Source organism: Coccinella septempunctata, chromosome 2 (genome assembly GCF_907165205.1).
Source record: "Coccinella septempunctata chromosome 2, icCocSept1.1, whole genome shotgun sequence".
NCBI lineage: Eukaryota > Metazoa > Arthropoda > Insecta > Coleoptera > Coccinellidae > Coccinella > Coccinella septempunctata.
Window position 1 is genome coordinate 19,528,771 of NC_058190.1, and position 13,109 is coordinate 19,541,879.

The 13,109-nt window shown below is 38.0% G+C and overlaps 1 protein-coding gene across 1 annotated transcript in view; it reads right to left on the reverse strand.

Annotated features, from left to right (window-relative positions):
• Nucleotides 1–13,109, reverse strand: part of LOC123308569 (ribosome-releasing factor 2, mitochondrial) — a 226,114-nt gene that overhangs the window by 166,666 nt on the left and 46,339 nt on the right. The window contains exons 3-5 of the mRNA XM_044891290.1: nucleotides 7,954–8,142; nucleotides 7,648–7,892; nucleotides 5,673–6,020 (exon numbers count right to left, since the gene is read on the reverse strand). Of these exons, the coding sequence (XP_044747225.1) occupies nucleotides 5,673–6,020; nucleotides 7,648–7,892; nucleotides 7,954–8,142 (782 nt within the window). The remainder of the gene's footprint in view (nucleotides 1–5,672; nucleotides 6,021–7,647; nucleotides 7,893–7,953; nucleotides 8,143–13,109) is intronic.

Sequence of the window (13,109 nt, forward strand, 5' to 3'; positions counted from 1 at the left end):
TGTGGGAATTTCGAATTTCTGGTAGAAATCGACATAGGCGTCGGTTTTGTATTTCTGGTCGAAATTGACATTGGTGTCGGTTCTGGCTTCGATTTATAGATACTTGACCCTGGTTTAGTACCAAAAACTTCTTGATTTGTGAAAAATTTCTGATTATTTCTCAAAGGTTGATTATTTGGAAAAACAATGTTTGGTAAGTTTTGATTAGAGTTGCTATTGGAAAATCTTGTTGGTAAATTTTGGTTGAAACTGTTATTAGAAAATCTAGGTAAATGATCATTATAATTTTGATTCTGTTTGAAATGAGGTTGTGCCAAAGGCTTCTTGGTTTCTTGGGATTTACGAAGAAATTCGGAATATTCCCATTCTTGTTTCCTGTTGTCATAAAATTTACATTTATTGATGCATTCTTCTAAGCTCTTCAACTCGAAATTGCTTATATAGGATCTATAAGGTTCGAGTAATCCTGCTTGGAATGTTTTTAGTGACAATTTCTCTGCTTCGCATTTTTTATAAGTTAATAGATTTTGGTCTTGTATATTCAAAGAGAGGTGTTGTAAGAGATCACTCAGAGTTTTTGAAATTCGGCAATAATAATCTAAATAATTTTCGTGTCTTTTTTGGACGCATTGTGAAACCGCAGCAATTAATAGTTCTTCGTTCCTTTGATCTCCGTATCTCTGAAGGAGAGCACGTCTGATCGAAGGCCAATCCGTCGCATTTTGGAAAGAGATGAAGTCTCGTGCTTCATTTAAGATTTTCGAACGGATCGAAAAATTCAAGCAAAATTCGAGATCGGTTGTTAGTCTGCCACGTAAATGTAAGACTAAATTATCTACCTCGTTTATGAAAATTGATAAATTTTTACCCGGTGAAAATTCTGGAATAGAATTAAGTAATAATTGGATGTCTTGTCTAGACATAGGGTCGGCTACTGTTGGGAGTGTTGGGGTGTTAGAAGAGTTTTGATTCATTTCGTTATTTCTAATAGGATACGGCCGAAATCGATTATTCCTAAGTAAGCGTTCTTGAATATTATGAGAATTCAAAGATTCTAAAATTTCTGGCTCTTCAGCAATTATCTCTAATTGATGAGATGAGTCTGTCATCGAAATAAAGAATACTGGTGATATAGGAAATGTGGTGGAAAATAGGACTTACACCAAGATTTGCATCCTAGGGTGGAACGTCCTTCCTTCTGGTCGAAGTGGGTTGGTGAAGTTTGGAATTTCGCACTAAGAGTTAAAACTCAACGGGGTTCCTCGAACAGTTTGTGTTCACTAGTGGAAACTATTTTCAGTTAGTTCGTTTCTTGAAAAAACCGAAAACCGTTGCGAAATCCTGTTCGCAGCGCCAATTATGATTTTCGATCCGCAAACTCTGTTTTTAAAAAGAATTTTATTCTTTCAATTATAAATCACAATTTTGAAAAACTAAATGACTTTATAATTGGACAGAGCGGAAAGGAGTTACAAACAGAATGAATTCTAAAATGGAACTAAACTAGAATGTGTCTCTTTTCACATGGAAACCTTGGATTCTGGAAGAATCCGAGTCATCACTTTCTTCTCGCACTAACACTTTCCGCGAAGACGAAGCTGGCGTCAGCGTTCCAGTACGAGGAGCATCTCGTAATAATATATATATATATATATACATCTGGCATACTTTATTGCGTCCTTTCATAAAGCAACCTTATTGCGTCTCCCAGAAATACGCTACCTAGGTGGAATCTGATCGAAGTATATTAATCTACGCAAAAAATTACGTAGTTTGGTCGTTTCAGATCTCAAATATCTTCATTAATAAAGAAGTTGATATACGCACATTATTGCGTCCTTTCATGGTCCTACCATTAGTGCGTCCGGTGTATATTTTGTTTTCATATGCAGTACAATGCTGCGTCCGAATTTTATTCAATCTTTCACCATTAGCATGTTATGGCGTCCAACGTAGTTGCCACATATGTTCTTGAATCTGGTATAGTAGGATTATTCGAGCTCGATGACGTGATCGTATTATAACATTGGTTCAAGTTACTACAACTTTAATTTTTCCAAACACCAATGTATTTTTGATTGCTCTCATCCTTAGTTTGTGGACTGCTCACTTGGGGAAATGTATTTCTGAATTTTTTTCACTCTTGAAGTGTCTTTTTGTCAAGAAAAGCTTTAGTGATTATGTAAAAATAATTTTAAAAACGTGATATATTTCATTTTCTTTTTTTTTTTCAATAAAAAATGAATGAGAGAGAGTGGTGTTCTGTAGAAATCTTAAATTAGGAATGCTTAAACTGCACATTTGTTAGTTTTCCCTACGTTCATCCTACGAACAATTTGGCAGTCTGGAGAGTCAACTACTCTTTCAGGGTAGTTAAATGGACGGCGAATGAAATTCTCGAGTTCGATGAGGATAGTGATGAATATGAATCTTAGCCTACATCCTAGCTCTTCGATATACAAGGAACTTCACATACAAGGACCTTGTTGGTTTTCTGTAGGTTCCAGAGCCAAACATGGCTCTAGGTTCGGTGGCCATATTCGCAAACCGCTGACCGAGCTCATTGTTAGTCTGGGCGGACTACTAACAGCATTTCAGGTGAAACGTTCTGCCATTAACATATGCATCAATCACCTGCTTGATAGGGGCTGGGCGGTAAGATCAATAAAAATCCTAACGGACGTATCATATTTCTCGCAGCGAACGAATGCAATTCGGCACATGTATTCGAATGCAGATCTAACCTCTCTAAATTAGGAAATCATAACCTCAGCGTTTATTGGCCCGGAACCAACTATGGCAGTCGTCCCGGTCTGCGATGGAAGTAGGTAATTCGCATTGAGTCTCTCTATATCTATATAAATAAAAGAAATCTATGAAAACTTTGTAAGTTCAAACGACTGCACCAAATGGGATGATTTTGTTGCTGTTGTGTTCGTTATTGTCAGTACCTGGTTTACGCAACGAAATATTTCATAAAAAATCGGAAGGAGAAAAAATGGCTTTACTTTTTCCTCCGACAGATCGAGCAACCATAGATATACTCTATGGTTCTTGATAATGGCGAGAACGAGACATATTTGTCGTCCAGATTTCAGGGAATTGAGTGATAAGGAAAAAGGATATTCTGTAGATAAGGAATCGAGGATGGGTTGTCCAATTCTTTTCATTAGTTAAACCACATGTGAAGTATGAATTCTGAAAGCGGACAGAATGTGCATAAAAGTTTTCGTCGATCACGGCAAGCCCTGCAATATGGTGGGATGACCACTTGCATTATATTCCTCTTATACCATCTAATATTCTAGTATCTTGTAGAACTCCATCTTGATAAACAAATCCTCTCGTTTCCGATTTCAGCTCAGCCGACTTCAGAAAAGCATAGAATGACTTTTGACTACTAATTTCATTATGAGCTACTATTCCCTAGAGTGCGTCGTGACTTTTCAATAATCATATGCCATTTCCAACTTTTGTGTATTGTGTTGGTATTGCAAACTTTGAAACCCCTGCCTTCCTGCATTCGAGGAAAGTATATCTTTTGAGAGTTACAGTTTGTTAGGCGTGTCGGTCGGATCCCCCAGACCTGCTACCGCGACCAAAGCGGTCTATTATTGCACACAAACAAGCCCAGAGAGCTTAACCTCCACCTCCAGTGCCATCTTCCTAAGGGAAAAGATGATATCAGAGGGGGAGCTCATAAGTTTCCCCAGTTCCAGTCTGAGCGAACCTTGTCTGCCGCTGGACAGTCATTGAGGATATGCTCAATGGTTTGGTGCTCCTCTTAGCAAAGCGAGTGTTTCATTGATGATGTTCGTGTAAGAGAGTTCCGAGTCTGCAATGACCCTGAATTCCGTCATAGGTCTAGACAGTCTCAGCCAGTGAATGGTGTGTAAGTCTAAAAATGATAGGCCGAGTCTGTTTTCAGATTTGCATTAGTCATGAAAAAAAGAGCTCGAGAATGTGCCATCTGTTTTTTTCTAGCTGCAACAGTTCTCGAGATCCCCTCAGTAGACAACGAATTTCACCCACCCTGTATATATAAAGGGTGTATTTATATATGGATGGCTTCACCCATAGGGTTCATAGAGGAGTGTTTACACTCAGGAAAGTTTTCGTCTCATTTTGACAGCCGCAGACCCCCAGCTCCGAGGATCAAAATGAACCGATACTCTGTTTAGTACGGAGCACACTTTCCCAATTTTTTCGATAGTTTTGAAAATAGCCGACCAAGAAATCGGATGAATTTTCTTGGCGGGCCATTTCGAACCATCAAAAAAATGGGAAACAGGCGCTCCGTAGTAGACGGAATATCGGTTCATTTCAATCCTTGGAGCTGGGGGTCTAGGGCTGTCATAATGAGGAAAATTTATGTGAAGGGTGCATACAGGAATGTTTAAGATGTAGTCAGGAAAATTTTCGTCTCATTCTGACAGCCCTAGACCTTCAGCTCCAAGGATTGATGAACCGATATTCCGTCTACTCCGGAGCGCATGTTCCTCATTTTTTTGATGGTTTGAAATGGCCAAGAAAATTGATGTAAATGGTGCATAAAGGAATGTTTAAGGTGAACTCAGGAAAATTTAAGTCTCATTCTGACAGCCCTAGATCCCGAGCTCCAAGGATGGATAAACCCATATTCCGTCTACTACGGTCATTTTGAATCATCGAAAAAAATGGGGAACATGCGATCCGTATTAGACAGAACACCGGCTAATTTTGATCCTTGGAGCTGGGGGTCTGGGGCTGTCAGAATGAGACGACAATTTTCCTGATTACATCTTAAACACTCCTCTTGAACCTGCTTCATCTATTTTCTTGGGCGGCTATTTAAAACTATCGAAAAAAATTGGGACAATGCGACGAAACCCTTTGCATCAATTATCTTGGCTGGTCATTTTAAACTTTCGAAAAATAATGAGGATCTTGCTCTCCGTAGTAGACGGAGTAGCGGTTTATGGTTCATTTCAATCCTTGGAGCTGGGGGTCTAGGGTTGTCAGAATGAAAAGAAAATTTTCCTGAGTACATCTGGAACATTCCCCTATGCATCCTTCGCAACAAGGGCGGGTTATTTTTAACTATCAAAAAAAAAAAAAATGGGAACATGCGCTCCGTAGTAGACAGAATATAGGATCATTTTGATCTTTGGAGCTGGCAGTCTAGGACATTCATTTTGAAAAAAAAACGTGTTAATTCCTCTATTTACTCTATCCATGAATTTTTTCGGCCGGCTATTTTGAACAAATATTTCACCCAGAGTATCAATCTGGGTGCGCCCCGGGAGCGCGCGGCTCCGAATTTTGACCGTTCCAGTACGCGGAGCGTGGTTAATTTGACAGTTTATATTAGGAGTTCCTGTCATAGCAAGAGCGTGAAGCTCCAGTGTGTCAAGCCCCGGGGTTTCGTGCATCTGACAGGAAAACAACTCATATATCCAATTATTCCCTTTCAGCTTCCTATTCTGAATGTGGGAGAAAACTAATCGACTGCAACATCGATATGATAGATACTGTATTATTGACGGTGGCGGAATAGTCGTTTCAGTGCTGGCCCGCCGGGAGCTTAAATCACCAAGGCATCTTCGTGATACCTTCTTTCCAAATATAACCCATAAAATGATACTTGTCTAATACAAAATGAGTGGGAATAGTTTTGAATCGATTTATCTCACCTTCAAGCCAGATATTACTCCAATGTTTCCACTTTTAATTTTCTCGACCTCGTGAAAATCATCAGCAAATGCTGTGTAAAGACGACCAACTAGTTCATTTTTATTTTGTGTTGTGCTGTATATTTTTTGTCCTTTATTTATTTCTCCGTTGTGGACTTTAACAAATACTAAAGTTCCTTTTTGTTTATTATGTGTGATTTTGAATGCTTTAGCACATAAATTGTCTTCAAAACAATTATAGTATTCACTGCGTTTTCCAGGTCCTGGTAAATATAAAACAACTGCATCCATAAGAGCTTGAATTCCTATATTTTTGTATGCGCTACCCATTACAACAGGAATTATATTCTGAAAAAGAACTTTCACGGATCAATTGATGCCTCATAGTTGGGGAACCGAAGGGAAATTCGGGATTTACTCGAGCGTGTGAGGGGACATACCTTGGAACCTGTAGAGCACCTCTACCAAAAATTACAGCTGTATATAGGGAGAATTGTCTAGGGACAGCCTGTCAGAATAGCAAAAAAAAAAAAGGATCATTGTACATACTCGAGCTTGTCAGATTAAGATATATGTGGTTAATTACATGTTGAATAGTATATATTCTCTTAATCTGACAATTTAAGCGTGTCGAAACTGTGTGGGAGGGCGCCAAAGATGCAAAAAAAAAAACGTCACGTGTACATTCTCGAGCGCGGTGGCGTTTTTGCTTCTTTTGAGCTAATGAATAACGGAAAAAATATAATCTGACAGTTTCAGCAAGCCGAAACCATAAAAAAATTGGCCATAAAGGTCACAAATATCAGTTTTTTTTTAATTATCTCCTCCCCTGGGCTTCAAATCTTTTTTGCATTCATTATAAAAGTTGTAGAGCATAACATTTTCTACAAATTTTGTCCTAAGCAATTTTTTCTACGTTCAAACGTTTTTGAGATATATGGCGATTAATGTGAGGTGTTTAGCGATACACTCTGAAGTGAAAATTCACTCGTTGGAAAATAGTATTATACATTCTAAGGTTCAGTCAGAGACAACACTAAAATTTTCCTGACTAATTTCGAAATTGTCATCATAGAAATACCTTGCCATTTTGACAATTAGTAAATGTCGAATAGACTGGGATTCTACATTGACCTTGCCCTTTCGCATGTGTGGCTGAGCTCCTCGCCCTAATCGCCCTCTAACTCGAGAACGATTAAGAGTATGTAAAATTGCTTCAGACAAAAGTTATTATCTACAACTTTCATGATGAATACAGAAACAATTAGAGCTACAGGCAGGGAAATATTGAAAAAAAAAAGCATTTTCATCATCTTCAAAGGGTCAGATTGAGGTTTCTCAGGGGGGGTTTCCCCCCTGATTAGTGTCAGATTAATAGGTCAACACGTCTACAACACCTAGATTAACCATCTGTATGAAAATCTGACACGCTCGAGTATGTACAAGTAACGATTTTTTTTTTACATTTTCAAAGGACCGCTGTGACCTTGCGTCACGTCCAAATTGTCAGTCCCTTGAAAAGTTGCTTGCTTTGGGTCCAATTAAAATATCATCCAAAAATCTGACACGCTGGAATTTTTTTTTTTTGTACCATTTTCAACTCTCCTGCACGGCCAGTCCCACCGCGAAAAGAGTCAGATAAGCATGAATTCATTATCAGAGACACGTAGGGCATATACAGTATCTTAATCTGACACACTCAAGTATGTACACCTGAGGATTTGTTTTTACATCTTTGAGACCCTGCAGACGCTTTCCCTACCGCTGAAAGTGCATACATCATAGAACCTTTTTTCTTTCTACCATCTAAGCATCAAAATCCACTAGGTCTCCACGACGCTCAAGTAAATCCCGATTTAGCATCGTCGGCTCCACAACAATCAGATATAATTCGACACATTAAGAATGAAATGTATATGGATAAGCATTAGATTTCCTTGAATGAAAACGGTATTGCCTCGAAGCTCCCTATTACCTGATTAAGAGTTTCTTCTCTGATAGCTCCAACAATATCCATTGTTTTAATATTATCCATACTTTCTTCTTTTATTATTTTTTCAGCTAATGTTTCATTATATTCAGATATTTTATCGACCAAGTTTGATCGTAATAACATCGTTTCACTCCATAACTCACAATCTTCTCTTTCAGTAAGGGCAATTTTGGCAAGCTTCATATTCGAAAATGTTAATTTTTCCATTGTCAATATATCAATTAATCCTTAAAATAAAGCCATCAAACAAAATGAAATCTTTTTATAAGTACCTAGTGTTCCTCAAACCTGATAATTTTCCACCCTTTTTAATCGGAATCTGAAGGCATAAAGGTGTTACAGATAGTTTCTGTTGAATAGAATGGAAACAATGTTCTACGCTTGCATCTGTCCTATCCATTTTATTCAAAAATATAAATCGAGGCAGGTTATATCTATCAGCTTGTCTCCAAACTGTCAGTGTTTGTGCTTCAACTCCTGAAAATTAAAAATTAAAAGTTTTAAAAAATAATAAATTATTCACAGATTAACTTTAAAATATAGAAAAATCACTCCATAGATTAAATGAACAGAGAATAGATGGACCACTCGAAAAACAAACTTCACCGTCATCGGTTTTTACGGTACATGTACTAATTTTCAACGAAACCAAATAGGGAATCTGTAACGCTCATTTTTAATTTTCTTGTAATGATCAAGGCAGAATATATTTGAAAATTTCTGAGTGAAACTCAGAGAAAGATTCGAATAAATTGCTCACTAAGAAATTGCAGTGAGATAACGAATAATACGAATCTTTATCTGGATTTTTCTCTGATCCGAAGAATCGAAAAAAAATATCAGTTCATAAGTGAACCGGTAACAAAAAACGTGCCATATTTTTAAATATGTTAGACGAGACAGCTTATCGATTGATGTTCGATCAGTGCAGCCCAGTGAAGCCAGAAGATAAGACGTTCGATCAATTGGTAGATATATTCGATACACATTTCGCACCTGTGAGAACGCCGTTTGCAGAACGCATCAAATTTTATGAGGCACAAAGAGAGCCTAACGAAAGTGCAAAAGATTGGGAGGCGCGTGTTCGAAGACTCGCTGTTCGATGTGAATTTGGAAATTTTTTGGAAATCGCATTGAGGGACAAATATGTATGTGGTTCTGGAAAAGGACCAGTGTTGAACAGGTTGTGAGAAGAAAAAATTTCAATCTCCTTGACGGATGCAGTTAAATTAGCAAGTCACAAAATGGCCGCCATTTCCTCTTTTCGATATCAAGATGGACCTAAAGGAAACCAGACGGATCAGAGGCAAGTGAAGCAGGAGATTCTATATTTGCGCAATCGTAACAAAACTGGAGGGAAGAAAGCGTCCAATAAGGAAATTGCTGAAATTGAGCAAACCAATAAGGTACAGATACGTCATCCAACAGCGAAGAAAAGTAGAAACCACCAACTCAAAGGATGCGCAGTTTGCGGTTATGCTGGCCACACAAAAGATAAATGTATTTATGCTAATTTTCGATCTAATTTTGGTAAATTTATCGTTTAACGCCCCCTCGGATTTTTGCATTAAAATTTTTTTTTAGTGGAAAATATGTGTTTTAGTATGATTCTTAGTAGTTTTCAATAATGGCAAATGAGTATTTTTGGAGTTTTTTTTAACGGGATCGGGGAGTGAATAGGGGTGCTGGGTGGGTAAGAAGGTTGAAATAATCGTTAGTGAAATATCAATTCTTAACTGATTACAGTCAAAAAAATATGAAAAAAATTTTGAAGGTCAATTACCTCAATATTTCAAGGCCGTGACCTTGAAAAAATTGGAATTTTCGAACAAATATAAGAAAAATTTAAATTTTTCTCAATAATTACCAAGAATTTGTGAGGTTATGAAATCGATGTCCTTGAATCTAGTTTGACCTTGGCGGAAATTGAATTTACTAATATGTGACCTTTCCGAAAAATTAAAAAAAAATTTAATTATGAAATGAAGAAATATTATGAGCATGATTCCTTTAATTCGGTATCGTATCTTGAAAGGAAATGAGAGGAAACAATAAAAAAAAATATTGATGTCAATATGAATTCATTGTGAATTTGAGAATAAAAGACCCTGAAGCCAGGACTGGAAACAGGTGCGACACGAGTTGGAAGTGTAAGTAGGCGCACAGTGTTGCCGATGTTGACATCATTTTCCTAGTCTGTTCGACGTTAAAATAATCAACCTTATATCTAAAAATCGGTAAAAGTTTAGATTAGTGCCCACCTCCGATTTTGTCGTCGATTTTTTCTTAGATAAAGCATTGTATAAAAAATCGATTGGTACATGTCTCAACTTTAGGAGACTTGTATTTTTTGAGATATGATTTTTTGAAGTTCCTATGAAAATTGCGAAAATTCGGTATAAATCAGTCAAATCGTATAATTTTCCCTGTTTAGCGCTTAAATAACTAATTGTAATCTTTTATGCGTTTAATTAATATCTTAAAATGGTATTTTCATGTACAAATATGATTTTTCACTGTCCCAAACTAAACTAACCTAACCTAACCCCAAAACCATTATTTATATTTTTATCGAAAATTGAAAAATTCCTCACATTTTTCGGAATAAACTAACTGAAAAAGTTAACTCATCGAGTTCTCTTAAAGCTAACATTCGAATTTAATGAAATTGATGAAAAAATTGAAGACAAAAAGCCAAGGTGGACGCTAAAGTAAACAGGAGCAAGCATGAAGAAATTATTGCATTTACCTTATGCCAGGGGATGCTCTGGAGAGTACAGAGTTGCGGCCGCCTTCCAGAACATGTGCCTTCGACGACCGTAGCAAGGTTCCATCCGACGAAACAGAACATCAGATAGATAACCCCAAAGATGCTCTTGCCTGAATCCAGCCTTGGGAACATTTCGACGAACTTCTACCCAGAGTCTCTCAATGGTCTGCGTGTAAGCACCAGTTTCTGGATCAACGAAGTTCAAAGAGTGGTTCACGGTAAAATGGCGGAAACCCTCAGTCTCTAGAGCATCATACCCCCTCCAGCAATCGGTCATAATCGTTGTGCCGGGTTTCACATAACGTTTAATGATACCGATTAATGTTTCGGAGGAACGATCCTCTACAGGAACTAGAAATGCTTTGCCTTTTTCACCTTGCTCCCCTCTTTCAACTCCACCAAGAACCCATTGCCCTGTCAACAAACGGCCTCGATTATATTTCCTCTTGCCCAACTTAGCTTCGTCTATCTCGACGATTTTCCCAACCCCCCCAATGGATTGAGAATTTCGCGCGACATAGTCGGCAACTACTTCCCGGCAAAAGGAAAACCAATCAACTACCGTATTGGGACTGCACTTCAGTTCAAACATGGCGTCACTGACTTTCGCATTTCCGTTTGACAAAAATATGTCGACCAGAAAACATATTTCCATCAAACTTAAATGCGATCGCTCAAAAAACGTACCTTGAAAGACACTGCGTGAAGTTTCGCATTTCCTGTTTCCTCTTCTTGCTGCAAAAACAACTTTGCGGCATCTATACTGATTTCTTTCAAAATCGGATCGAACTCTCGATCCGCACGTTTCGCACAAAGAGTGACACGATAATGCCCCATGCTTCATAAGGAACTCTCGTGCCAACTCTTCATTCGAAATCATCCGAATAAACTCAATGTGCGTGAAGGAACACTCTTGGCAAACGTTATATCCACAACTCTGCACCATTGGATTGAGATCCTGCATGTCTTCTGTCGTCTTCTCTAAACTAGCTACACGTAAAAAAACAAAATCACAATAAAAACACAATCACCACAAATTTTCACAACAAGACATCAATTTTCAAACCGTAACATCCGTAAAACACTTACATTGCGATAAAATTCGGAGCGGAATAGATTCGTTTGTTCTCGTTCGTTTGTTCCGACGCTTGCTCTGTATGCTCGAGCTAATGAAACCATAGATAAAGGTATGTAATGAAACAATGATGCGGACGGAAACGAAAGTTTCTAAGCTGCGCATGTCATAGATGGACAGAATACAAATGTTGTCACATCGGTCCGTTATATTGATTGATTGTATCAATCAATATAGGTTTAACAAAAATCGATATTAGCAGGGATTGAGGTTTGGTAATAATAGTTATGATTAATGTTATTGACTGATCTAGCCTAACATAACCATAACCTAACCACGCAGGACCTCAGAACTAATGGAGAACATCCAACTGGCCGTTCCTATATGCATCGATACGGCTCTCTCTAGTAGGTAGAACAATCATTTCCAGTGGATCTGCCTTCTCGCGTAGTTAGGGCCTTCGGCCCTCAGAACTAAGGGAGAACATCCCCCTGGCCGTTCCTATACGCATCGATACGTTTCTATCTATTAAGTAGATTCATTATTTCCAGTGGTTCCGCCTTCTAGCATAGTCTATATACTACAAGGAATTGGAATTGGAACATAAAATTGTTAAAAATAGGAGATAGTAAAACGTTCTAAATTAGCCCGAAGGCCTCCTAGGAAAGGAGGGCAAAGCCCAAGTTCCCGAGTCCATGGAACGCCCTTTGCATAAAGCATGCCAAAAGCATACCTTTATGCGTGCAGATCGAAGCCTGGGAAGTCGCCTAAAATAATTCGGGCCTATTACGGAATTTTCATAAGTTTGGCAACGCTCGCCATTTACGCCATAGACTTATAATACATGGACTCACTGTCACGTGACTTTTCAGTAGATCGAGAGGTTGTGTGCATTAAAGAGAGAAGAGCTTATGCGTTCTAATCGAATAAGAAAGAGATGAACTGATTCCGTGTGGGCAATGTCAAAATCATATGATGGATATAAACGCAGACGTTGCCCACAAGGTGTTCATACGTTGAGTATTATTCACATTATATTTATTATTGAATGAAACTCACATAATTTTTATATTTTCCATTTCGAAGGAATGTTAAGGAATTCCTGTTTGCCTTCTCGGAAGCTTGTTGAACATTTATTATGAAAATTTTTACAATTTTCGCACACTTTGCCCACAAGGTGTTGATACGTTGATTATTATTCCCATTACATCTATTTTTGACTAAAACTCACATAATTTTTGACATAATTGATTTCGAAGGAATGCTATGGAATTCCTGTGTGTCTTCTCGGAAGCTTGTTTAGAATTTATTGAAGAAAATTTTCGCATAAACTTGTGTTCTGTAACCTTTTGACAGCTTGCCCACAAACTCTCCATCTTATTCAACCTAACGACTTCTCTCTCACAGGCGGAGTCCATGTTATTTTAAGTCTATGATTTACGCATATTGTCGTTCATGATCGTTGGCCGAATGCAATTTCAACTCGTAAGATCATTCGGATATTTTCGGTGTTTGTCGCGATGGATGGACGTCAAATATCAGGTACGTATTCAAGAGAAATATTATGAAATTGTGACTTTTATTTTCCCGTTTTCTCCG